Source organism: Camelus bactrianus, chromosome 18, assembly GCF_048773025.1.
Source record: "Camelus bactrianus isolate YW-2024 breed Bactrian camel chromosome 18, ASM4877302v1, whole genome shotgun sequence".
In the NCBI taxonomy this organism is placed as follows: Eukaryota; Metazoa; Chordata; class Mammalia; order Artiodactyla; family Camelidae; genus Camelus; species Camelus bactrianus.
Window position 1 is genome coordinate 25,951,820 of NC_133556.1, and position 27,282 is coordinate 25,979,101.

Genomic DNA, 27,282 nt, shown 5'->3' on the forward strand with positions numbered 1-27,282 from the left:
CAGAGCAGCTTCTTGGTTACCCGCAGGCTAAGCTTTAAAGACTGTCATTGTAGTCATCCATGTCTTGTCACTTTCCATCCTGAGTGAACATCACTCTGTGTCCCAGGGTCCACACAGAAGTGAACTGGGTGCAAAGGAAGCCTCTTTGTCAACCCAGTCACCCCACCCCATCCTCCAAAAACGAACTTGAGGTTTTTTTTAATATATAATAACCTTGTAACAGATATATAAATCCCCTGGTCATTACCTGGAAAGAAATATCTTGATAAAGGAGACTGGTAAAGAATCTTGGTTTATGATGATCTTCTTTGATGATTTGCCTAGAATTTTTAGAAAATCTTATTTTCTTTAGAACTCTATTAGAGATCACATGTCCTAGATTTGAACGAACAGGCACTGGAACAGATAACCTTGATCCTTTTCTGTGAAGTATCCACATTTAACATTGCCTTGGAAATAACCACTGGCCTACTCAGATAGAATCGATTCCTTCTGGATGAGTGGAAACATGGTTGGTTTCTTCATTTATATCATTAGTGCTTAAAATACACTTGCTCATGCACACACACAAGCAACTGAAGTTTTCTGGCTGATACAGTTTTGTTCTTATTTCCAAAGCTAACATGAGAAATGTAGCTGTGCTCACGCTTGAATCTGCACAAAGTATATCGATTACTACAAATGTGGGAAATACAGGGAAGTCCACAGCCCTGCTTACTACTTAGGTGACCTTGGACAGTTACTGAGAGCTTAGCTTCAGTTTCATCATTAACATGAATTGCAAATTCATAAGGATTTTCAGAGCTAGTTACTGTCTGAGGTCTTTTTCCTCTCTTACACAAATCAAGAAAATTGGGATGCAAAATCGTTTGCCTCTCCTTAATTAAAACAGAGCTCAAACTGCTTATTCTTACCTAAGTTTTGATTTTTTTTCCTTAGTAACCATTTAATTTTGCTCTTATTTTTGTCCTCAGCTTCCCCTCATATATAATCAAAAGATCTAAAAAAGTGGAACCAGTTGCTTTAATTCAGGGCTTTGTCCAAGAGTCACTTATAATGAAGTTTAGTTATGCCTATAAATTAAGAAGATCATATTAATTTATATGAGTTTATTTTAACGAATATTTATTGCGTGTTTGCTTCACGAACAATGCAGAGCCAGCGCAGTCTTGGAGAATTTATAGTCAGTTAGGGGAGCTGGGAGTCAGTCACTGTAACACCAGGGAGAGGAGTGTTTGTCTGGGGGAAGATTGATTGTTCAAGGGGTGACAGAAGCAGGATGGAAAGAGTTTATCCACCTGTCCAGAGTGTTGGAGCAGCCTCCAAGCTAGATCTTAGACAATTGGTAGGATTTAGGTGCAAGCTCTCAACCTAGAGACATTATTTAAATGCATTAATGTACAAAAGTGAGATTCTTGTGCTGTGTTTCTCTTCAAGTAGATCAGCCTTCTAAATAGGGATTTATGAATATCCAGAGACAAAGCTGATTTACATGAAAAACAGCTGTATACCTCTGTTTTCAGGATTAAATGCAGTATGTTTGTTGATGTTAAGCTGTGCTGTCCCTGGTGGCTAGATAACCAACATTTTGATTCCATAGGTTTATGACGGAGAAGTCCAAATCTCTAAAATATATCTTACTATTCAGGAGCCCTTTTTTAGATTTCCTTTGCCAGATGTGGCTAAACATCTTGGACAAAAACAGCTCCATCAAATCTTGGAATTTTATTTATTTTATAAGTCCTGTATTTTAGAATTAATAGAAGGCATCTTGTAGTTTTGATGATTCTAGTTAGACTATCTTATTCCTTTAAAAGGGAGAAACTGAGGTCCATGGTACTTCAGTGCCCTGCCCAAAGTCACAAAGGTTTTTAGCAACACTGCTAATGTGCTGCTTCTTGCAGTGAACAGAAGTTCTGGTGCAGAATCAAAGACTGCAGATGATTAGAAAACAAGGGAATCAGATTTTAATTTCGTTCCATTGGTGCCCTCCTTTCCTATAGTGATGCTTTATGTCTGTATGTGAGATTATCAAATGATCAGATAATAAGGAGGGGGTCATATATTTTTCCTTTTTTTTAATGAATTCAGATAAATAAAAACAAAAATAGACTTTAAACTCACGAATCATCAACTTTTTCTTTACACTAGGAAGGCAGTAAAATGGTAGAATATGAAGGTGGAATTTGCTAGTACTGTATTTGTGATTTCAGAGTTCTGTGTCGTTGCCATCAAGTGTTCCCTGAGCTTGGCAGTAAATCTATAAATTTAGAAAAGAGTCTTAGGTTTTTAGAAGGAAATAATAAGGAGAGAAACACAGAGAATTATATGTGGGGGCAGCTCCCTTCTTACTGAGAATGAGCTCCTACCCAAACTTAACTTTGTTCGAGAACCTGCTGTCCTTTGGGAAGTGTTAAGACACTGCTGGTCTTTAATGCTGCATATAAGCTTTTCCTCTCTGAGCTTTTATTTTCTGCCTATCTTATGTGATCTTTTCCATCCTGACATTTGGGATGGATATTTACCTCCAACTTGAACCTGACGCCTGTGGTTAAGCACTGTCCCCACCACTTGCACACTCCTGTCTCTATTGGAGGCAGGATTATTTCACCTATGTCATCGGAAAATCAGATGAGGTAATGGAAATGAGGGGTACTACACAAGTACAGCTATCAAAGACAATTCAATCAGCAGGTAAAAGGCTTGTTTTAATACTTTATTTAACCTGGAATCAATATCTTGCACTCAGCAGGCACTCCTTAAATATTTGTTTAGTTCGATGTCATTTTAGTGAGCAATTCCTTCTTAAGGAAGGAAGAAACCAGGAATATGATAGCACTCAGCACCTTCACCAAGTGTTTGTCTGAAAAGTGGCAGTACCCAGAGCGAGCAAGAGTTCGGGGGAGTATTACTTTGCAACTTGCCTGCTCCTACAGAGGCTCTCCGGATTAGGAGAGAATGGCAGGAGTGAGAAAGAAAACCTCAAGACAGCAAACCACCATAGTCTGAGCTGATTGTAGAGCTTACTGTCCTAAACCTGGATTCCTCAAACACTTTCAGACTGACGAGCTCTGATTATCTGTCTTGGAGCATAGAAGACCATCTAATTATTAGTGAAAATGCTGTGTTCACAGTGTTTTTCTAGTCTAAAATTTTCAGATTAAAGCCGTCATCAGAGTTATTTGTATAAAATGGCATGGTAAGTTCAATTGTTTCTTTTAGTGGAAGAAAAGTTGTAACTTTCAAGTGTGAAATCCTGCCCTCAAAGCAATTTTTGAGTATAATTGGAACACTTAAAAGACAAGAATTGGAACATTTGCGGAACACCTGAAAAGGCCAGGAGACACCCCCGAGCATGTGAATGTGGCAGAGTGTGCATTGTTTGGGAAATTGCACTGCAAGTGCATGAGGAAGAGGAAGGGGCCAAGACAGTGGGCCTGGGAGGTGGTGTTGGGTCGGTAGCTCAGGTGCCTGCTTTATCCTGCTGCCAGTAACCTGTAATAGTACCTGCTTCATAGGACTGGTGTGGGTGAAGTGTGAGAATAATGCACGAACGCTTAGCACGGTATTCGAAACGCAGTCGGTTCTCTGAATGTTAGTTGTCTTAGTACTTGTTGCTATTAATTACTTTTCTAAAAGGATGACTATCAGGAGTTTTAGAGCAAGATACATTGGTTGACAGCGTAGAGGACTAATGGGAACAGGAGAGACCAGAAGGCGGTAGACTGGTTAGGAAGCTCTTTGCCAGCACTCAAGAGAAATTAAGGTTCAGGCGATGGGAGAGGAGAGAGGGTGGGAGATTCACCAGGGAGACTGGACAGGGCTTGGTTAAGAGAGAGGAAAGAGAACAGTTACTTGGAAGCTCCTAGTTTGGACAATTGGGTAATGGCGATGCCCCGGAGGACACAAGAGAAGGGCAGGTTTGTGGGGATAAGACGTAGCTATTCTGTTCATCCTTTCCCAAATCATACCATGGAGTCTTCATACCATAAAGATTGTACAGTGATATAGGTTTCAAAAATGAGGAAAAGGTAAGCCAGAAAGAGAAAGAAAAATACCATATGGTATCACTTATATGTGGAATCTAAAAAAAAAAAGACAAATGAACTTATTTATGAAACAGAAACAGACTCACAGACATAGAAAACAAACTTATGGTTACCAAAGGGGAAAAAGGGTGGGAAGGGATAAATTGGCAGTTTGAGATTTGCAGATATTAACTACTATATATAATATAGATAAACAACAGGTTCATACTGGATAGCACAGGGAGCCTTATTCAATATCTTGTTGTAACCTATGGTGAAAAAGAATATGAAAACGAATATATATATATATATGTTCCTGTGTGACTGAAGTATTGTGCTGTACACCAGAAATTGACACAACACTGTAAACTGACTAGACTTCATTAAAAACATATTTTTAAAAATGAGGGAAAGCCTTAAACTGCATTCTCCGGGTGTGGTTGTTCAGCTGGCTTGTTTTCATGTACCACCACTTCCCTCATTTATTTGAATATTGACTTTTTAAAATTTAAATGTTTTAAAATTAAGTACAGTTGATTTACAATGTTGTTAGTTTCTGGTGTACAGCATCGTGATTCAGTTATACACACACATATATATATGTATATATTCTGTTTCATTATAATAGGTTATTATAAGATATTTAATATAGTTCCCTGTACTATATGTAGTAGGACCTTGTTGTTTATCTGTTTTATAAACTGTAGTTAGTATCTGCTAATCCCAAACTCAGATTTATCCCTCCCCCACTTTATAAGTTTGTTTTCTATGTCTGTCTCGTTCTGTTTTGTAATTAAGTTCATTTATATCATTTTTTAAAGATTCTACATATAAGTGATATAATATTTGTCTGTCTCTGTCTGATTTACTTCACTTAGTCTGATTATCTCCAGGTCCATCCATGTTGCTGCAAATGAAATTATTTCATTATTTTTGATGGCCGAGTAGTATTCCATTGTATATATGTATGTGTGTATGTGTATATATATGTGTGTGTGTGTGTGTGTGTGTGTTTGTGTGTGTGTGTGTATGTATACACACCACATCTTCTTTATCCAGTCATCTGTCAATGGACATTTAGGCTGCTTCCATGTCTTGGCTGTAGTAAATAGTGCTGCTGTGAACATTGGGGTGCATGTATCTTTTCAAATGAGTATTGACTTTTAACAAACACTTTATTATGTTGGTATGTGCCAGGCATAGTTTTAAGCACATTGTGTATACTTATTTGTGTAATCCTCAGAACAACCCTATAAAGTAGGTGATGCTATCATGTCCTTTCAGATTAAGACACCGAGGCACAAGGAAGTTGAGTAATTTGCTTAAGACTCCACAGGCTGCATGTAGAGGAATTGGGGGTCTGAATCCAAGCAGTCAGGCTCTGGAGTCTGTGAGCTGAAAGGGAACACGGATACTGTTGTCTTTTGTCAAGAATGACTTCATGAAGAAACTGAGGGTTTCTCTCTCCTGTGCATGGAGAGGATTTATCTTCAACAGAGTCTTGCACATTTAGCTCTGTAGTAAATGAGTCTACTGACTAACTCATTTGGAATTAAATTCCAAGCAACTGTAAACAATAAATATTTTGTTTCCATTATCTTTGTAGCAGTATCAGGAGAAGAGAATTAAAGACCAAAACCTATGGGATTTTTAAATATTTTTTTGCTTAATTTTTATTTGTGATTTATGGGAAAATGACTTTCTGGGAAACAATTTTGTTTCATAAAAAAAAAAAACCCATCTCATCTTGCAACACCTTTCATAAATCAGTCTGCAGTGTAAGTTAGGTGTGTTTTCATAGCAACCAAATTGTGAGAACATTTGGCAGCTGAGAGGCAGTAACGCTGTTATGATCGTTTAACCACGCCAGAAGCTACACAGCAGGGCCTGCGAAGTGTGATGGCAGAACTCGTGGCAGCCAGAGCTGAGTGACTGAGTTGCTGTCTCTCCCTCCAGCTCAATTATAGCTGCTTCTCCTACGTTGCACACACAGCTCGACTCTGCTCAGCCTTTGTTCTTCTGTAAAACCACAATTTTGTAAAAATCGTGAAACGGTACGAAAGACTGCATAAAATAAATGTACAGCCTGATTAAAGTGAAGACGCTTGTACCTACCAGCCAGGATAAAAAAAGAGAACACTGCCACTACCCAGATGCCTCCATCCTATCCCCTCCTTGCCAAAGGTGACCATGGTCTTGCCCTCACCTAGGAGCACTCCTTCTCTTCCTTATGGTTTTTGACCTGAGTGTGCCTCCTTAAACATTTGGCTTTAGTTTGTTTGGTTTTGCAGGATTTTTTGTTCACTTTTGTTTTTTTCCCAAATTTTTTATTTTGAAAAATTTCGAACATATGGAAAAGTTGAAGGCATAGTATATGAACACTAATATGCCCTTCCCTTGTATTCACCAATTGTTAACATTTTACCAAGTGTGTTTTCTCTCTCTCTCTAAATGTATGTATGTGTGTATTCATACATACACACATACATATATATATAGGATGTCCTTTATATATGTGTGTATGCACATATGTGCCCTTTATGTGTATGTGTATATGTGTATGTGTGTGTGTATGTGTGTGTATCTCCTCTTTTCTCTTTCCACAGCCACTGAGACATTTGAGAGTAAGTTGCAAGCATTATGGCCCTACAGCCTTCAGTTCTTTACACGTATCTCCCAAGAACAAGGACCTTCTGCATAGACACAATTATCACATCAAGAAGCTGAACATTAACACAACACTCCTAGCAAATGTACAGTTCATATTCAAATGTGAATATGAATGTTCCCAGCTGTCCAATAGTATCTTTGAGAGTCAGGGATGGGATAGTTTGTGGTGTTGGTTACCACATCTGTGTAGTCCCCTTTGATCTAGAACTGTTCCCCAGCCTTTTTCGTCTCTAATGGTATCAGTATTTTTGAAGAGTTTGGATGACTTTTTCCCCCCAAATAAACTTCTGCATTGAAGTATAAAATGCATAAATAAAAACGTACAAGTTGTAAATGTACATTTGAAGAATTATCATGAAATGGACACGTCCACACACTAGATGAAATGGAACGTTGCCAGCATCCCAGCAGCCCCCCTGATGTGCCCCTTAATACTATCCACTCCCTCCTTCTGCAGGTAACCACATCCTGACTTCTCGCCCCATAAATTGGTTTTGCCTGGGTTTAGATTTCATATAAATGGAATCTGCAGTATGTACTCTTTTGAAGCTGCTCCTGTCACTCAGTATTATGCTTGTAAGAGTCATCCCTGTTGCTTCTCATTATAGTTTGTTCCTTTTCACTGCTGTAAGGTGTTCTCTGTGTTACTGTACCGCCGTCTGTCTCTGTCCTATTGATGGATGTGTGGCTGGTTCCCATCTTGGCTCCTACAGAATTACTATGAACATGTTTGTACTGTATCCTGGTGACACTTGCATGCACTTCTGTTGGGTAAACAAATGTCTAGGAATGGGAGTCTTGGATTATAGAGTGTGAGTACCTTCAATTTTAACAGACAATACCAAACTATTCTGTAAATTTATCAGTTTTTCCTCCCACCAGCAACTCCTTGTTGCTCCAGATCTTCACGGGCACCGTCTGTCTGATTTTAGCCACTCTGGTGGGTGCGTGGAGTTTCTGTGGTTCCTTGATTTGGTTTGTGTTTCCCTGGGTTGAGTGCCTTTTCTTACGTCAGCTGGCCATCTGGTTTTGTTCTTCTGTGAAGTGTCTGTTTAAGTTTCTTATGCATTTTTCATGGAGTGGTCTGGTTTGGTTTGGTTTTATTTTCTTATTGATTTTTAGGAGCTCTTTATATTCAGGCTACTGGCCCTTTATCAGTTAATGAGAAGCAAATGTCTTCTCCCACTATGGTCTTGCCTTTTTACTATGAAATTGCCATTTTTAGATATCAGAATGATCAAATATTGGCAATTTCATGTGTTTTAACCTACTATGAAATTTATTAGTCTTTTCCTTTGTTACATTAATGCTTTTTGTGTTCTGTTTAGGAAACCTTCCTCTACCTCTGAGGTCATAAAATTATTCTTCTGTATTGTTTCCTAAGTACTTTATTGTTTAGCTTTTCTGATTTATATTTATAATCCACATAGAATTCATTTTTTGTGTATTCTGTGAGGTAGGGGTCAACTTGTCATTAAAAATACATGAATATCTAATTGAGTGCCGTTTTACTAAGGTATCATTTACGTACGACAAAATCACCTCCTAAAAGTGTACAGTTCCCTTATTTTTAGATACTTTACAGTGTTGACTAAGCATCACCATAATCTGATTTTAGAATATTTCTGTCACCCCCTCAAGCCCATCCTGCTCATTAACAAGCCCACGTGCTCCCAAACGCAACACCCAGGAGTTTACTTTCTGTGTCTGAAGATTTGTCTTCTAGACATTTCATGTAATTGCAGTCACCCAATATGAAGTCTTTCAGATCGGGCTTCTTTCACTTAGCGTACTGTCTTTGAGATTCACCCATACCATAGAGTGGATCAGTACTCAGTTCCTTTTTATTGCTGAGTCAGGTTCTGTTGGCTGGATAGACCACAGTCTGTCCACTTACCGGCTGATGCGCATGTGGTTTTTTCCACGTCTTGACTGTGACAGGTGAGTCTGCTCTGAACAGTTGTGTAGTGCACAGGTCTCTGTGGATGGATGCTTTCTTTTCTCATGAATAGAGACTTGGGTTGGAATTGCAATGTTGTGTAGTAATTCCTTTTTGTATAATTTTTTTTTAAATTGTCATTTATAAATTGACTTTTTAATTTTGGTGTGCAGTTCTATGAATTTTAACACATGTATAGATTTTGTAGTCACCAGTAGAAGCAGGATACAGAACAGATTTGTCTCCACCCCTCAAACCTTCTCCTTCTGTTGATCCTTTATAAACCCACCTCCTGCCCCGACCCTCCCCCTGGGAGCAGCTAATCTCTTATCTATCCTTGTAGTTTGTCTTTGGGAGCATGTCATAAAAATGGAACCATACAGTATATTCACTTTTAAAACTGAGTTCTTTCACTTTAAGTATAAGTGAAAGATTAAGATTCATCTTAGTTGTTGCATGTATCTGTGGTTCATTCCTTGTAAGGCTGAACAGTATTCCATCCTGTGGATGCACCACTGTGTGTTTATCCATTTGCCCACTGAAGGACATTTAGGTTGTTTCCAGGTTTTGGCAATTATGAATAGAGTTGCTGTAAACATTGTATACAGCATTTTGTGTAAACGTAGGTTCAGTTTCTCTAGGGTAAATATCGAGGATTGGAGTTGCTGGGGCACATGGGCAGTGTAAGTTTAGTTTTATAAATAACTGCCGAAGGTTTTTCCAGAGTGGTTATACCATTTTGTATTGCCGCCAACAATGTATAAGCTTTCCCGTGGCTCCTCATCCTCATCAGCAGTTGATATTGTCAGTATTTTTCATTTTAGTCATACTGATAGGTGTGTAGTGAGATCTCATGGCTTTAACATGCATTTCCTAAGTGGCTAATGATGTTGAATACGTTTTCATATGCATATTTACCAGCCCAGGACCTTGGTGGTGGCTGTAAAGGGAGCAACAGATATTCACTCTGAGCTGAGTGCTGTTTTTGAAAAGGCCGTCCTTTTCCCATGCTCTGTAGTGTCACTTTTGTCAAGAAAAGTGTCCTTGCACTTTCAGCCTGATTGTGGCAGCCCGTATTGAATGGGGGAATACAGGGAAAAAATTCTTGCAACTCAGATGTAACTTTCTGAACAGTAAAAAGCTTGCTTTACTCCCAAGAAAGAGTTTACAAGGAGAAAAATAATAAAGGGTCGACAGGTGCTTTCTCCACTCTCCACTCAGCACACCCAGCCTAGCCACTCCAGGGCAGCCCTCCTTGGCATGGCACTGACAGTCTTCATACTGCCAAACCTAGCATCACTTTTCTGGCCATGTCATCCTCAGCTCTCAGCAGCACTTGACATAGTGGCCCATTCCTTCTTCTTGAGATACTCTGCTCCCTGGGCTTCCTCGGAATCCTGTTCATCTGACTTTCCTCCTTGGATTTCTTTGCTGGATCCCCCTCCCCCACCGTTTCTTGACATCGAAGGTCCTCAGGCTTCCTTCCTGGCCCCTCCTCTCTCATCATCTTCTCCATGTGTGGAAGTAGTGACATCCCATTTCTAGTCTAGATCTCCCCTCCAGTTGGGATGATGTGGCTGCCTCTTTGACATCTTCACTTGAGGATTTCACGGGCATCTTACAATGAAAGGCTCCACAACTGAGCTTCTGACCTTGACCCCAAAGCCTTTACCTGCCCCAGTCTTACTCAGCCAGTGGACTTGTCATCATCTATTCCTTAAAGGCAGAACCTGGGGAGTCAGCCTTTTTCCCCTTCCTTACCCACTCCCACCACCATCCAGTCTGTCAGTTCTGCCTGGACTGCTTCTGTCCCACAGTCACCATGGGCTGGGCTGCTCCTGCCCTCTGCCTGGACCACAGCAACAACCTCAGGGTGAGTCCTGCAGTGGCTCTTGACCCTCCCAACCATTCACCACCTCCAGCTGTGTGGTTTTTAAAAAAACCAGCCAGGATCCAGGTAAGATCCTGAAATAGAAATCAGACAAGAAATTGGTGAAATCTGAATAAAGTCTGCAGTCTGGCTAATAATACTGTACCAACATTAATCCCCTGTTCTAGATTTTTGTTCTTTGCTTAACATAGCAGAATAAGACATGAACACTAGGACAAGTTGGGTGCGAAATATAAGGGAACTCCTTTGTACTTTATTTGTAACTTTCCTATATGTCTAAAATTCCTTCAAATTAAAAAGTTAAAAAAATTAAAATACAAAAAAAGAGAGACAATCTGATTGTGTGCACCCGTGCTTACAACTCTGCCGGCACCTCTCCGCGGGCGCAGAGCGTCACTGGGACTGCTCTGACGGCTGCCGCCCGCCGCTGCACCTCACCGATGCCACGCTTTCTCCCCTACTAGCTTCAGTGAGGTGACCTTAATTCTCCCTACTTCTAGTTCCCCGGAGTCAGGCTCAGTTGGACTTCATGCTCACAGTTTTGTCATTCGTGTTTGCCTGGCATATAGAATGTGCTCAGATACAATCAATAGGCTAGTAACTTCTTGTTCCTTATTGTGCAAGGAAGGTTCACTCTATAGTTCGGTCTCCAGAGAAGGGATGATACTTTCAGTACTTTCTTCTGCCCTTACTTGATTTTCATGCTGTGCAAATGGACCACAGCCTTGGAGATGTGATCAGTTCTTCACGTATTTGAATGCCCCTTGTGCCAGGCCTTTAAGCAGGGTGATGTAGGTACTCAGATCAGTAAGACAGACCGAGTGGATGGCATTATTTGCATTTATAATGGGCCTTGTGTCATTCTTGGCAGATTTCAGGGGCCATTATTTGCTGAAAGAATGAATAGGATGAGTTCAGAAATCTTTTCCTTTTTAGATTGTCACAGATACACACACTCACGAGCATACAGTTATGTAATAGATGCACACACAGCACTGTGGAGGGTTCAGTCTTTCCAGTACCCTTCGGCTGGTCCTCTCTTGGCAGGGGGAGGTGTGGGAAGAGAACTACGGGACTTCTGGCCACCTGTAGGGCAAGAGGCTTGGCTGCTGCCCGGCACCCGCTTTCCAGGGCACCCTTGCTGTGTCCTACGGCAGCTCAATGCAGCACCATGCGGTGGGAGATTGGAAGAGGTGCTTTTGACGGTCTCAGTGATGAAGGGTTACATATTGTCCATGAGTTTAATTTTATCCAGGAAGGTAAAGAGGACATTGTGAATGAAGTATGTAATAAAAGTTGGATAACAAGGGGCCATTGGGTCTGATGGGTATGAGAACCTGTGGTTCACTGTCCGGTTTCCAGAAGGTGTATTATGGGTCCTTGAGGAAATTTAAAACATTTTAGAGGATCCAGCAGGAATGCCGTGATTTGTGATGATCCCAGAGGAGGCCCAGCTTTATGCCGGGAACTGCTCTTGGCGTGTATGCACCCTCGTGCCGTTCCCGGCAGAAACTTGACTGGATGTTTGCAACACAGGAATTTTGGGGCTATAACTGGGGGTCAAATGTGCAGTGGAGTCCCTGGGGCTCCCTCCTCACATCGTGGGTGGTTTCACAGTGCCCACGAGACCCTCGATTGGGCGGGCTGCTGGGGAACGTCCAGACAGTAGGCTGGTGGGATGGAGGGGACCCGGGACGGGCAGAAAGAGAGGGGAAGTTGGCCCAAGTGACCAGAGTTAGCTTACCTGCTTCACAGAGTTGCCTGGGCCTGAGGCCTGTGCAGAAGGTCAGGTCAGTAATCCCACTCGTGAGACACCTTCTCCCAGACTGGCCTTGGCCGTTGTGCCAAATCCATTAGCACTGTGGCCGTGTGCCCAGTTAAACATTCAGGCCGGGTGGAGGCAGAGAACCCCCACGAAATGGTAATTTGTTCAGTGGGGTGTTTTACTACATGTGTTGCTTTTAATAGGTGTGAAAGATCAGAGAGCTCAGTGTTCGCTTCACAAACTGCTTTTAGGAATCACACAGTAAAATTTAAAGTGTATAAAAAGTGGAAAATATGGCATATCTTATAAACATTCATGTTAAAAACGGTTTTAGGAATAATATATGTCAAGCAAGGGTGAACTGTATACAAATGGGCTGTGAATTAGATTCTTGAACCAAACTTCCAAAGCATTTTAAGTTTAAAAAAAATGTTGAATGTTTCCAAGCTCTCCTCTTTTTTATTTTTATTTATGTATGTATTTATTTATAAAATTGAAGTATAGTTGATTAATAATGTGTTAGTTTCTGGTGTAAACCAAAGTGATTCAGATATATACACACACACACTCTTTTTCATATTCTTTTCCATTATGGTTTATTACAGGATATTAAATATAGTTCCCCGTTCTATACAGTAGGACCTTTATCTGTTTTACAAGTAGCAGTTTGTATCTGCTAATCCCAGACTCCTAATTTATCCCTTCCATACCGCCTTTCTCCTTTGGGGTAACCATAAGTTTGTTTTCTATGTCTGTGAATCTCTGTTTTGTAAATAAGTTCATTTGTATCCTATTTTAGATTCCACATATAAGTAATATCATATGGTATTTGTCTTTGTCTGACTTCCTTCATTTAGTATGATCATCTCTAGATCCATCCATGTTGCTGCAAATGGCATTTCATTCTTTTTTATGGCTGAGTAGTGTTCTATTGTGTGTGTGTATAGATACACTCACACATCTTCTTTATTCATTCTTCTGTCGATGGACATTTAGATTGCTTCCATGTCTTGGTGATTGTAAATAGTGCTGCTGCAAATGTTAGGGTGCATTGGGGTGCTTTTTAAATTAGAGTTTCCTCCAGATATGTCCAGGAGTGGGATTGCTGGATAGTATGGCAACTCTATGTTTAGTTTTTTAAGGAATAGCCATACTGTTTTCCATAGTGGCTGCACCAAATTACAGTCGCACTAACAGTATAGGAGGGTTTCCTTTTCTCCACATCTTCTCCAGGATTTATTAATTGTAGACTTTTTAGTGATGGCCATTCTGACCAGTGTGAAGTGATACCTCATTTCTCCTGTTTGCTTATTCTTAGGGGTTATCTACCATTTTGTTTGATAGATTATCTGTTTCTCTCCTATTTTCCAATTGGCTATCCCTGCTCTTAGTGCACAGGGTAATTTCCCCCTTGTCTTTGCTACTTAAATATGTAGTAAATAAAAGTTAATGCTGGTTTCACATTTAGTTTTCCTCTTTGCTCTTTTTTTAAAAAATAGTTCTTACACCTCTTCTCTAGTTAGTAAAGATAAGAAGGAGCTTTCTGTTGCCAGTTCACTCCTGTTTTCCAATAAGGAAGGATCCAGATCTTCACTGTTCAGTATGGCAGCAGCTTGACACATGTCACTATTTAAAATTTAAGTTACAATGAGAAAACATGAGAAATTCAGTTCTTCACTCAGATGAGCCACATTTCGAGTGCCCGGTGGTCACATGTGGCTGGTGGCTGCTGACCTGAGAGCTGGAGGATTGTCCTGTCATCAGAGGCAGTTCTCTTGGACAGCCCGGATCTGGATTCTTCACACACCCCAGTAGCCCACTTCCTGTAGTATCTCATCAAACCCTTGAACACGCCTTCAGTCTTCTGGAACCATCCTGAACTTTCTGCTCTGGTTCCACCTCTCACCCCTCTCAGCCCAGCTGTGTATGGCTGAGCCCTTGACCTTTTTGGGTCGAGTCAACCTGGTCCTCATTTACTCCCTGGGGCCCTCTGTCCATTTCCTAATTTTGGAAAGTGGCAGGCGTGTGGCCTAAATCTACCCCAGTCATGAGGACTTTCTTAAGCAGGGCTGTGGAGTTATTGCCTCCCAGCCTTGTTTGCTTACAGTTCGAGGACCTCTGAATTCCTCTCATTTCCCTGTTTTGTTTTTTCCATTTCATTGTGGTCTTGTGGTGCTTGGCCTGCCATCTCCCCTGAGTTTGATTTCTTTGACTTTTTTTTCCAGCAGCTTTTCTTCCATCCTTGAGCTCCTCTACTGGTTTTTGTTTTTTTTTTTTAAACTAGTCTCCACAAGTTCCATTTCTTACTTAAATGCATATTTACAATGTGTTCTTTGAATCAGTGGTATTTTTGCATTCGGTATATCTTTACCCCATTTATCATATTTCTTCGTTATTTTTAACAGAACACAGAGTTTATCATTGGTGTTAATTAATTGAATACTTTGAGGTTTCCTTTTTTGAATCATGGTATATCTAGCCAGTGGGACACTTTATAGTATTAAAAAAAATAAATGAACGTGGATCACACATATCAATATGGATGAGTTTCAAACATATTGCTGGATCAAAAAAAAAAGCAGCTTTCAGAAGAATATTTGTAAAACAATGTAATTTATGTAAATATAAAGAAACATATTAATGATGCATATTGTATAGTGTTACATACGTATGTACACTAAACAAACGCATGGGGAGGAGCAACTTGGCCGTGGCATTCAGGGTAGCTCTGTGCTCGGTGGGGGAGGAGGTGTGGTGGGGAACCTGGATGGCACAGGGGACCTCTTTCTCTTAGCCTGGTGGGTTTTCAGCCTATTTTCCCTTGTGGTTTCTATGTCTAAAATATTTTGTAATGAATTCAAAACTCCATGCTTATTTTAAACATTAAAAAAAAGTAGGAAAAATATCCAATATAGAAAGTGGATGTTTTCCATAATCCTATTGCCCTGTTAATATTGTGGTGTATTTCTGTGGGTTTTTTCCTTCATTTTTTTTCAGTTTTATTGAGGTATAATTGACAAATAAAATTGTTAGGTATTTAAAATGGACATTGTAGCTTGATGTACATATACATTGTGAAAGGGTTCCCCCGTCTAGTTGATTAACACAACCCTCACCTTGCATATTTATCTTTGTGTGTGTGTGTGTGTGTGTGTGAGAGAGAGAGAGAGAGAGAGAGAGAAAGAGAGAGAGAGAGAGAGAGAGAGAGAGAACATCTAAGTTCTGTTCTCTTAGCAGATTTCAGTTATATAATACAGCATTACCAGCTGTAGTCACCACACTTCACGTTAGATCCTTGGGCTGTGTGTCCGTGTCTGCAGTGTGGCCTAGTGTTATTCAGAACAACACCTTGTTTCCTTCCCATGATGTTAGCTGTCCTTCATGCCTCCTCTTCTCCAAGCATTCGGCTGTGTGGTTTGGGGCAGCACCTCTTGGGGCCAGGACCTGCTTGCTGGGGTATCTGCAGCCTCCCTTCCGGGGTGTCTGAACCCCAGGCCTTCGACGTGCATCTGCCTCTCCTTTGGGGTCTGTAGCGGAGCCCACTCTCCACCCTGAGACCCAGGGACTTGTAAAGACTCATCCACCACGTTCTTGTGAATGAGGGGCTGTTGAGTGCAGCCCCAGGGCACTTTTTTATGTCATTCCCATGTCTGCGTGTTGATGTGCCCCGGACAAGAGTCCTCTTCGCATATGTGGGCCCTCGCTACTCACTGCCTTAGTTTCACTTTCAGTTTTATGCTTGTGTGAGAGTCTTCCACATGGTTGTGATTTTCTTTGAGGCATGAATTACAGCCACACACCCATGCAGTGGGAGAGCGAGTCACCCAGCCAGGGACCCCCTGAGTAGGGATGGCCCCATCCCCACTCCTCCTCTGGTTAGCCGAGGAGAAGGTTATTAGGAACACACCACACAAACACAGCTTGGATTCTTCTAAAAAGAAAGACTGCTTCCAGTGCTGAAATGAAATTAGAGAAACTGGAAATTTTGAAGATGCTGCTTCTTGACCAGAAAGTAGAGGTTTTGGGTTTCTCAGTTCTAAGGCTCGAGTAAGTCTGTCTATGGGAACAAGAAAACACAGTTTGGGAAACTGTGTCTGTCAGTGTTCCAGCCAGTATGCAAAACACTCATCAAAAGAGAGCAAACTTAATGTGCCCTGAAGACGGGTTGACTTGAAAAGTGAGGAAATTCTCAGCAGGCATGTGACTGTGCTGGAAATGTGATTGGGAGCAAGCCAGAGCCTGGATAAACATTTCCATGAAGGAACAGGTGGTGAAGGCCCCAGCGTGGTTACTCCCAGGAAAGCCTAGTCAGGAATGGTAAGAATTGTGTCTTTTTTTTTTTTTTTTTTTTTTTTTGCATAATGTGAAGTTTCCGGGTGAGGCAGGGTGAGCTGCCTTTCTTCCCAGCTGAAGATGCTCACAGGAAGTGTCGCGCGGGTGGAGCTGCCCCACATCAGAAGAAGATGCCTTTGTAGAGGAGAGGTGGGCAGGGGAGAGCCCTGCCATCTGTGTGTGGTGGCCATGAGGCAGCCTTGCCACATGGTGTGGTGAACCCTTGTCATTGGGGGCAGTCAATCTAGGAGGAGAGCCTGGGTGTCAGCCCAGCTCCTCCGGACCAGCCTGCAGCAGTGAGTGCTGCAAATTTGATGGTTCTTGGAGATAACTTGTGAAGGTCAGGCTTTTGTTTTGTTTTCTTTTGTTTAATCTCTCCCAGACTTCTGAACTCTTGCCATGTTGAATTTTTAGTTCTTCAAGGTTATTTAGCCTTATTTTTTATTTATATGTTTTTCCATCCCCGCTCTACCATGTTATCTATTTCTAGGCCTTTGTTTTGAATATTTTTCTCTTACCTGCCACTGCCCACTCTTTTCTTTACCTTGAATTCCCAAGGATAGTGTATTTCTTACTGACTTTATTTCTCCTCTGAATCTCAGAACTGTTGCATCTTGACATTTACGTACTTTTGTTTCTTTTTTTAAACAGCCTTATAAAGGTATAATTAACACACTGTAGAGTTCACGCCACCAAAGTGTACAAGTCAGTGATTTTTAGAGTATTCACAGAGTTGTGCAGCCAGCATTACAGTCTGATTTTAGAATATTTTCGTTACCCCCAAAAGGAAGCCTGTACCTTTACAGTTGCTCCCCATCCCTCAATCCCCAAACCTCTGGCAATCACTAATCTAGTTTCTGTCTCTATGGATTTGCCTGTTCTGGACATTTCCCATCAGTGGAACTATATACTATGTAGCCTTTTGTGGCTGGCTTCTTTCAGTTAGCATCCTGTAGCTTTATTTCTATGTTTAATGTATTCTGTCCCCCCCCCCTTTTTTTGGTTTTATTTTTCAATTATTTAGCTGCCACCTATTCCCAGATTTTAAATTGAGTCTTTCATTTATCTTCTTTCTAGAATCTGTTTTCCATTGTCTGTGTCCTGTACTTAAATCTGCAACTCTTAAAAATTAATTATTAATTTTTAAACTATTGGTTTAACTATTAAGTTAAAATTAACTATTATTTCTGGGTTCTCCAGGGAAAAGATTACAGTCTGACTCCTCCTGTAACTGCTCCAGCTGTAACCCAACATGCTCTCTTGTGTCTGACGGCCGTCCTGTATTACTACTTGGTGAATGACAATTTATTTATTTAGTCTCTCTCAGTTCCCGACACCTCTCCTTCTAGCTCTCTTGTTTCATAGCCTCCTGTGATTATTTAAGCTCTGTTTTATACAGTATTCCAAGATAGTTGTCACAGACCTTCGTTGTCCTTTTGTTTTCTAAAACTCACCATAAAAATGATTATGCCGCTTCTGGACATCCTGTCAGCACAGACTTGACTTCATATAATTCTCTTTTCATCACTTACTTATTGTCCTCACATTTGCTGCCATCTTTCCAATTCTGCAACCTAATTTTTTATGGCATTACTTCATGCCCTTCCTCAGTTTACTCTGAGTTACTCCTGAGTGTTTCTGAAGAGTCTCTAAGGAGAAGCATTAACTCGTGTAATCCTCACAACAGCCCAATGAAATGATGTCGTTATCAGGTGCCTGAGATTTCCATTTTATGGACCGTTTTGTAATCCGAAGTCGAGTTTTCAGGTCACAGTTTTCATCTGCACTCAGTTTCCAACACTGGAGCACTCCTTTCTCCTGTCCGTGTCTTTCAACACTTAGCCCACGTCCTAACCATCAGTAAGGACTCAGCAAGTATTTCATTTGCTGGATAAATGAATGTGTGTATGAGGAAATGAATGAATGGGGTCATTAGTACCTGGGAGACTGTTTCCATGATCAGCCCAATGCTGTCATTCAGAGAACTCATTTTGTAGCTCTTTGAAGGCCCGTGGTAGTAAACCCTGATTCAGGAGCTTTTTAGAGGTGGGAGGGGTGGTCTTTGAAGGTGGTGACACTGGACTTTCCTGTGTCAGTTCTCAGCAACACAGCATTGAGCAGGGGAGCGCTTACTAATGCCAAATGGGAAAGTTCAAAAGAAGACGGCTCACGGGGACGTGGTCACTAGGTGGCTGCCCGGTCACTCACCTTTGGCCGTGATGGCAGCACATTTACCTGTGACCGCAGAGTAGAAGCTGGTGCAGAGGGCACCCACCGCAGGAGTGGGCTGGGGGACAGGACTTAGTCTGGACTAAGTTTTAGTCCAGAGCAGGCTAAGCAGGCATGGTGCCCACCTTGTTTCTTTCGCCTGCTTAGGTAAATCGTCTCGTTTTTTATTGTTTGGGACTTCATTGTTTAAAAAGAGGTTAAGTTTCACCAACATCCATTTGCCGCTGGAACTTGCGGTTTATTGTCAAGTGTTGGGACAACCAGGACGATTGAGTCCTTGTGAGGAATTGTTTCATGTGGGAGTATAAAGGACATAGGCCCATCCGGAGTGTTTTGATGTTAACAGGGTGGAAAATGGTTATCTTTTTCGCACCAAAACTCTTGGTCGTCTTAAGCAGAAGCAATAGATCATTATGAAATATGTATACTTATAATCTTGTAGCCCCTGGTTTGTAGATTAAAATTAAGAGCACTTTTAATCTTTATTTTCCTTATTGACTGACTGCATTTTAGTTTAAATCATCCTCATTGCTACTTGGCCTTTACAGACCTAGTTATGAGGAAGAATACATTACAAAGTGAAGTAAAATTGTAGAATGTTTGTGAACTAGCCCACACTGATTCATTGTTTCAAACCATTAGTGATGCAAGCTTCTAGGAGTTTGCTGTGTCACGCTACTAACTCCCAAGGTCGTGCCTCCAAACATTCTTTCCTTGGTGGTTTTTCTCCTCTTTGTTGCACTGGCAGTCAGGTCCTTGGTTCTTGGACTGAGGACATTGCACTCCAAAGCAAGAGTCCTGCAGAAAAAGACCACAATAAAGAGGCCAGGATAGTCTTTCTTTTCCAAAATGGACTTTGGCACTCACTCAGGTTACTCTCAGTTCACCAAAACTAAACATGAATTGTGTACAGGGCATGCTTTTTGTCCTCAAAGAATTGATGATATACTTAAGATTGTTAACCACGTCAGTCTCCCGGGCACATGCAGCCTCAGACAACGCCTCTGCCAGATAGGAGTGCGTGGGAAACATCTCCTTCACTTCTCTGGCTGCTGTAAAATTAAGCTAATAAAAGGCATCAGTGCTGGTGAGATTTCAAGTCAATTACCAGGAAAGCATATAAGAAATCTTAGTAATTGTTCTCTTGTTTACACTAGGCTTAACAAAATAAATAATTTAGCTGCCTTATTTTGACCTTCTGCTCTAAAAGAGCCATTCTAACGAACTTGGACCCCAGGGTCCATGTGTGTGGTTAATCATTAAATCCTTATCTCTTATGACCTCTCTTGACTGAAGACTTTAAAGGGGCTAGGACCCGGTCACCCGGCCCTGATACATTCCCTGGGACAGCTCATATCCAGCAGTGAAGCCCTGACTTTATCATGTTGATATCACTCCAGTTTTGGCAAATGTTTCACTTTACATTTAGCTTTCCATATTGAATCATACATTAAAAGTTGCTTAACTTGTTCACTGATTTTGCTTGCCATGGACACATCTGTGCGTTTGCCCTTTGGACCACTAGCATTGTTGTGTTAATAATACAGGTTGGTCATGAGGGGCACCCTAAAGGAAAATTCAAATTAGGAACAAATTCAAGGCAGTTACTGATTTAACAGTTCTGCAAATGCTTTTGTACATTGAAGGAGCTTACCCAGTGATAAGCAGGTCAGTCACCCACACTGGTAATAATAGCCAACGTTACTGAGTTTTTGCTATGTGCCTGGCACCCTTTCATGTGTATTAATCATTTAATCTCACATCAGCCCTTTGGGGTGAGTCCTCTTGTTAGCAAGATGCAGAGCGATGAAGGACCTCACTCCATCACTCTTTTGGGAGGGGCATAGCCTGAATCTGAGGGCTCCTCCCCTGGGCCACATGCAGTCACCCATCAGTCACACCTGCTGGGGAAGCATTGCCTGTCTCTCCTGCATTTGGGGAGAGTAGGTTTCTGTCCCCACCATTATTTCCCAATTCCTTTGTCCCTTGACTCCCTGACCGCCCACTTGTGGTGGCCTTCCCTCAGCCTCGGGCCTGCTCACTCCTTCTCCCCACCCTGTTTTCCCCAGCTTGGAGCCTCCTGGAGCTGGTCTGCCTGGCAACCTGCACGGACTCCAGCTCCTCTCTGGCTGCTCCAGCCACACGGAGCTCGTCTTCATCCCTCAGCTCTGCCTGCCAAAGGCTCCCTTTATGGGGCTTGTTCACCAACTGTTCTGGTAACACCCATGGCCTGATGACAGCTGCCCCAGTTCCTGGTCCCATTGGCTTTCACTGCGCAGGCCTCGCTTCATTTTCTTGTGCTCAGTTTGGAGGGGCCTTCATCCAGGAGGCCTTCCCTGACCCCTGAGTCTTTGTGAGATGCCACCCTCCTGTGCTTCCTGGTCCTGGCATCTTGGCACAGCTCCCTGCCACTGCGATCTGCCTTAAGGAAGTGGCCCCATACAGGCAGAGTCACAGCTGCTGTGTTCACACTTGCCTCCCACCGCAGCAGTGCATAGTAAGCAGGAGGCACTTAATAAATGTTTGACCACTGAACAGCAACTCGGAAGTCACAACTCACAGCGGCAGCGACAAACCTTGGGGAGGTACCCCCCAAGGCAGGCATCAGGGCTCGTGCTGCAGAGCCAGCGCCCTGCTCCGCATTCTGGGCGGCGGCTGTGTCCCCGCGTCGAGGACCAGCTGCAGTGTCGTGCTCTGCGGGTCTACAGGCTCCGCTTTGCCTCTGCTTTACTTGTCACACCTCCAGGAAGGGTCTCCTTCACCTGCTCTTGCCAGACCGGAGCCACATGGGGAAGGGATAAGCGGTCCCCTGACCAATAACCCTTCCTGGTGTGGGTGAGCTGACTGAGGGCAGGACTGGGGCGCAGAGCCTCGTGCAGGGCGCGCTTTTCTGGGTTCAGGACGAGTCACAGCACAATAGGACTCCTCACTTAAGCTGCAGCTCCTCACCCCCTGCAATCAAAAAACGTGTCCTTCCTCCTAGTCCCCAAGGCCACCCCTGCTGTGGGCTCTTCTCCCCATCCGCTGCCACACCTGGGAGCCATAGAGGGGCTGTTGCAGCAGCTCCAGGGATGAGGCCTCGCCACACACGGGCTTTGTGAAGCCAGAAATGAGCCCTTGCAGCTCAGACAGGTTGGAAACAGGGCTTTTCTCTCATTAGCCCACAGAGCTTGTATTTTCCGACCCTTCCAGGGTGAAACCGCAAAATCAGTTCAACGGTGTCTGTAACAGAGTTTGAGAAATTCATGCAAAGGTGCCTTTCCACCTTCCTTTGTATTCCAGTTCCTGTTTCCCTTTCAGGTTTATACATGTAGTTAGTCATGGCTGTGATTGGTCCTATATACAAAAATTGTTCATTTTTGTTGGGGAAAAATACCTGGAAGTTCAGGACCTTAGTTAAGAGTGAGCATTTAACAGTCTCCTTTGAGGTCAGTTAGCATCTAAAATTATTCATCTGGGTCTTTGGATTCCCACCTGTGACTTGGCTGCACTCCTGGGTGTCTCTGGGTATCCCAGGCCCATGCCAAATTCTCAGAAGAGTTGACTTAAAAACATATGCCGTACAGTATTTTTATGAGGAGGGAGAGAGAGGAAGAAAGATAAAGCGATGAAACGTGGTTTAATTATAAAATGATGAAGAGTTCGTAATTAAGTAGTCCCAGGGTTATTTGCTTAATTAATTTTAGAACATTTATTAAATGTGTACTGAGTGCAGGAAACTGAGTATGGATTCAGCAGTGTGGACACATATCACCTCTTCATGAGTCTTCTTCCGTGATGACTTTTCTTTACCACCGTCTGCTGCAGCTTCAACTCTTTCAGTTGGGAACCCTGCTTTGTTCTGATTTTATTCTCAGCACACATCAGGCCTAAGATGAATGTTTATTGGATAGATTACATTGTCACTCCCTTTCATAAATTCGCAGTCTCGTTAAATTCCAGTTAAGGACTAACAGTGGATTTCTTTAAATAAGGTTTGCTTCTTTTTCAGAAATTCCTTGAGTTCCATCTGGAAAAGCTGCTCCTTGTTACTCTCCCAGCAGGTAGTTCTGCAAACCAGAGAGGGACCAGCCTGCCTGCTGCAGCTACTTAGCAGTGTAGCTTACACAGTGATTTCAGCCTTTAATGGGTCTTGTAAAGTTGGAGGTTAATTGTCCATTTAACCAACTTTTTTTTTTTAACTTAATGGGGATTTTATGAGAGAGTAATATTCACGTAGACTGCAGCTTGACACAAACTGAATGTTGCTGCTATGCGTGTTTGGATCCAGCAGGAAATAGATTCTTGAGAAATCGGAATTGAGTAAGGGCTTAGTTACCCCTCTGGCTGCACGTTACGGTCTCCCTTTTCATGGCAGTTTGCAACCCCTGACGCAGGGAAAACGGTCTATACTCTAGGTCACCCTCACACCCAGACTGACCACTATGAATGTAGGTGACTGGTATTGACAGATGGAAACAAACCCAAGTAAGATAGAGCATCCACTGTCAGTCGGCACAGCTGCCTTCACCAGGAGGCCATGTGACCCTTTCAAAGAGGAACTTTGTGATGCTCCTTCTAGCCCCAGAAGATGAACTGTGCAGCCATCATTCAGGGGAAACGTAACGTGAATACGTGGTGGGTCTGGGAGGCAGACATCCCCCTAAGGCTGCACGTCTCTGCAGAGGTCATGGGGGCAGAGTAGTAAAATACAGCCTGTTCACATTTTCACTTTACTCTCAACTTTCCAGGAGCGTGTCCTGCATAGAGAGCAAGACTGAGCTGCATTTCGACCATCGCTGGTGTCCACCTGTGCTGACTGTAATTTTTAATCCATAGGTTTGAAGACATACCTGATAGCGGGTCAGAGAGCGAAGGAGTCTCATTGCAGCTGTTCAGAGGCCTTGCTTTCTGGCTTTGAGGTCATTGACGGCTCGCGGGTGTCCTCAGGCCCTAGGGGACAGGGGACAGCATCGCCAGGGAGTGTCAGTGACTTGGCGCAGACTGTCAAAACCTTTGATAACCTTAAGGTTAGTTTTTTTTTTTTTTCTCCTACTTCTTAAACTTGATATTAATTCTGCAGTAGAACATGTGAAATAATAAACAGCCTTCGGGTCTGTGGCAGACGACTCAGAATGGTCTTCCATTTGGTTTTTACGATTTTTAAGTTTAGTATAAAGTTGGCAGCATTTTGCATTTTTAATATCTTTGCTTTTTTTTTTTTTTGACATATTGTGCACCTGCGTTTTCCGTTCACACTGCATAAAGCTGCTTTGCACTCAAGTTTCTGTTTTCTTTTTCTGCAACCTGTGATGTCTTTGGGGACTTCTGAAAGCTAATGGTAAATGATAATAGTAAAGCTGGTTCTCCTTACATCTTGCTTCTGGGGCTGGTGTGGGTCTTATTTCCGAGACCACTTTCTCAAGTACTCCTACGTCTCTTGAAATCCAGTGTTTCATGATTATGTTAAATTTTGTTGGTATGGGTGAATCTTGTGATGTAGCTCATTGGAAGAGTGTGTGCGGGCTTGCCAAGAGTATGACAGTATTTGATTACCAGAACAGAGATCTCCTGGTGGCCGTCTAACTCTACCCATTTCTGTCATAATCAACTACTGAGGAGTTAACATGATTGACCTTGGGCATGTGAAATCACTCTAGTTTATGAGTTGTTCCTCAGTTTTCACATTTGATTCAGTTCCCTCACTGGTACCTCTTGTTTATAGTTTAAATATTTGCCATTTCCATTTTTTTAAGAAAATAGAGACAGTTAAAAATTCTACTTCACTGTTTTGTGCTCTCAAATGGCACAATGATATATTGGTCAGGATGATGGTCCGTTAATACGTCTTTGATCCAGTATGTCCCTGCTTACCCACATTTATGAACAGATATGAAACTCGCTGTATTGGCACTTCAGCTTAAGGCATCCTCATGTGGCGCTTGGCTGGAGGGTCCAGTTTACTTCACGGTGTCGGACTCCGTGATACCCCACATCTGGGTACTGGGTGCTGTTACTGCGTCCAGGTTTACAGACAGCACACGTGTATCGTTCCCATCATGTGCTCTGTTCATTTAGTGCAGGGTTTCCCAACCTTGGCACCATCAACACTTTGGGCCAGATAGCTCCTGATAGCGGATGCCATCCTATGCACTGTGGGATATTGAGCAGCATCCCTGGCCCCACCGACTAGATGCCAGTCATGTCCAGTCCCCTCACTGTAACAACCAAGAAGGTCTCCAGACCTGGCCCAGGGTCCCCTGGTGGTTGAGGGCGGGGGCGCTAAAATCACCCCTGTTGAGGGTAGGGTATTAGACCCTGCCCTTCCCCGTACTCTCTGGCACATGTGACAGGGTGAATATAGATAAAATTCCCTCAGTGCCCACACTGTCTGGAGATGACCTCTGCTCGGGCTGCCGCGGAGCATGGGCTGGGGAAAGCCGAGTGGGGAGGGGAACGGAAGCAGGGCTTCCAAATATGCCTCATTAGTTGGGCAGAAATTGTTTCTTTGGGCTTCCAACTAACTGAGCAGTATTTAAGTAGAGAAATAGGGCTCAAAGCCAAAAATAAGTGCTTTGCTGTGTTTGTCTGCCATCCTAGATGGCGTGTGTGTTTCTCTCCATTGGGGCGTGCGCCCTTGCTGACCTCACCGTCACACGCCTGCAGTGTTAGCGACAGGAGTTCTGGGCTAAATCGCCTTAAGATTTTTCTCTCCACCCCCACCCCCGGCCCTGAAAGAACATTTCTTGTTCTAGTTATAAATCTGTTTATACATTTGTTCATGATCTGGTTGGGCAAAAACTATTTAGCATATTCTGTTGCCATGTATAAATTTTCCAAATAGTCATGGAAAGCTTTCTGAAAATCTTGTGATCTGTTAAGTTGACCGTGTTTACCAAAGGGGATTTGCACCAAAAAACCAAAAACCAAAAAACCACGGATCTCTTTGCCCCTTGCAGAAGGGAAAAAGGAGTTGGATCTTGAAGTGTAATTTCTGGGGTGTGTGGATGGCGCTGTGGGGGATCATAAGACATCTGGGATGAGGGACATCCTGGAAGAGGGGTTACTGGTATTCGTGGTTGGAGTAGGAGGAGCCTGAGGGGATAGCAGGCTGGGTCTCCATGCCCACCAGGCTTTGCTGCTGGGGAGAGGGGGGACCCTCCTCATTACCCTGCTTCTCAGCCCCGCTTCCTGGGCAAGGATGGGGTGAGGGCAGGCATTTGCAAGAGCTGCGAGTAGTAAGCCCCAGGTAACCAAGTGAGTCGTTAGGAAATATCCCCCTCAACTTGAAAGGCAGAAAACTGAAGTCTGCTTTAAAGATTATGTGGATTATAATCCAACATATAAGACCTTCCTTCAAGTAAGAGTTTTTGAATAATACAAAAGTAAAACACCAGTCACCTGCTCAGAGTTCCCTGGGTGGGTTTCTCCAGTGAACGCTAGTGCCTCATGTGCGTCCTTGGATCGTTGCCTCAAGTTGTCTGCACTACCGTGAGCTTTTCTCATCAGCCGGAATCAGAGACTAGTTCCTCCTCATTCTTTCCCAGGATCTGTTGACTCTTCCTGTCAACAGACTTCTTTCCCTTTGTTGCTGCTGCAGCGCCATCCAGAGAGTTAGCTCCCCTGGGGATTTCTGTCACCCCACAGCTCCCTCCTCCCCCTGCCCAGCGCCGGAAACCCTGCCCAGTTGAAGAGGCCTGGTTTAAGGAGAGTTTCCCTAAGTAGGTTCCCTTGAGCAGTTGTGTCTCAGGATGGAAATAGGTGTCAAGTATGGAACTCATGGTCTGTGGCCAAGTAAATGTGGGTTAAACAACACTGAAAGGGTTTCCTTACTGCAGGACTTCTCAGAGCCGTTAGCATGCTAATATGCATGCTTTGGTCTCCAGAGGAGAAAGTGGTCTGAAGCATTCTCTGGCCTCTTAGATCTCAGATTTCTTTCTTCAAGCTGCACACTTTGGGGCAGTGCTTGTATAGTGGAAGGAGTTTTGTAAACGAGCAAAAGGGCTCCTGTGCCTTCGATGCAGAGTCAAACTCTGACAGCAAGCGTTCCCTCCAAGTCAGGGTTTATTACAGGGCTCTGAGCAAGGGAGTGGGAGACAAGGCTCAGACCCACTCCGACTCGGTCTGTGAGGTGGCGGGGGGTGGGAGTGGCTCTAAAGCGGGAAGAGCGTAAAGCTAAGGTTAAGCATCTTGTCGAGACATTTCTGTGACTTTTCTTAATTGTGATTTCAGGGGTCAGGATGCCTCTGGTTTACGGTTCTCAGGCCAGGTGGCCTGGCTCCGGGGTCTGTTAGCTCATCTTGCCCTTGAGAAACAACCTGAGTCTGTACCTTGCCGGTGATATCTAAACAGCGGGTTTAGGACATTAACATGGTATTGACAGCAGCAGCCGGAGTGATCTGACTGGTGGACGAGTGTTCAGTTAGCACAGGATTGAGGTCAGAGGGGC

General features: G+C 43.0%; 1 protein-coding gene across 2 annotated transcripts in view; it reads left to right on the forward strand.

Moving 5' to 3' along the window:
* Positions 1 to 27,282, forward strand: part of ADCY9 (adenylate cyclase 9) — a 109,401-nt gene that overhangs the window by 49,214 nt on the left and 32,905 nt on the right. For both annotated transcript variants that reach the window (XM_074346398.1, XM_074346397.1), the window contains exon 3: positions 23,673 to 23,863. In XM_074346398.1, the coding sequence (XP_074202499.1) occupies positions 23,673 to 23,863 (191 nt within the window). The remainder of the gene's footprint in view (positions 1 to 23,672; positions 23,864 to 27,282) is intronic.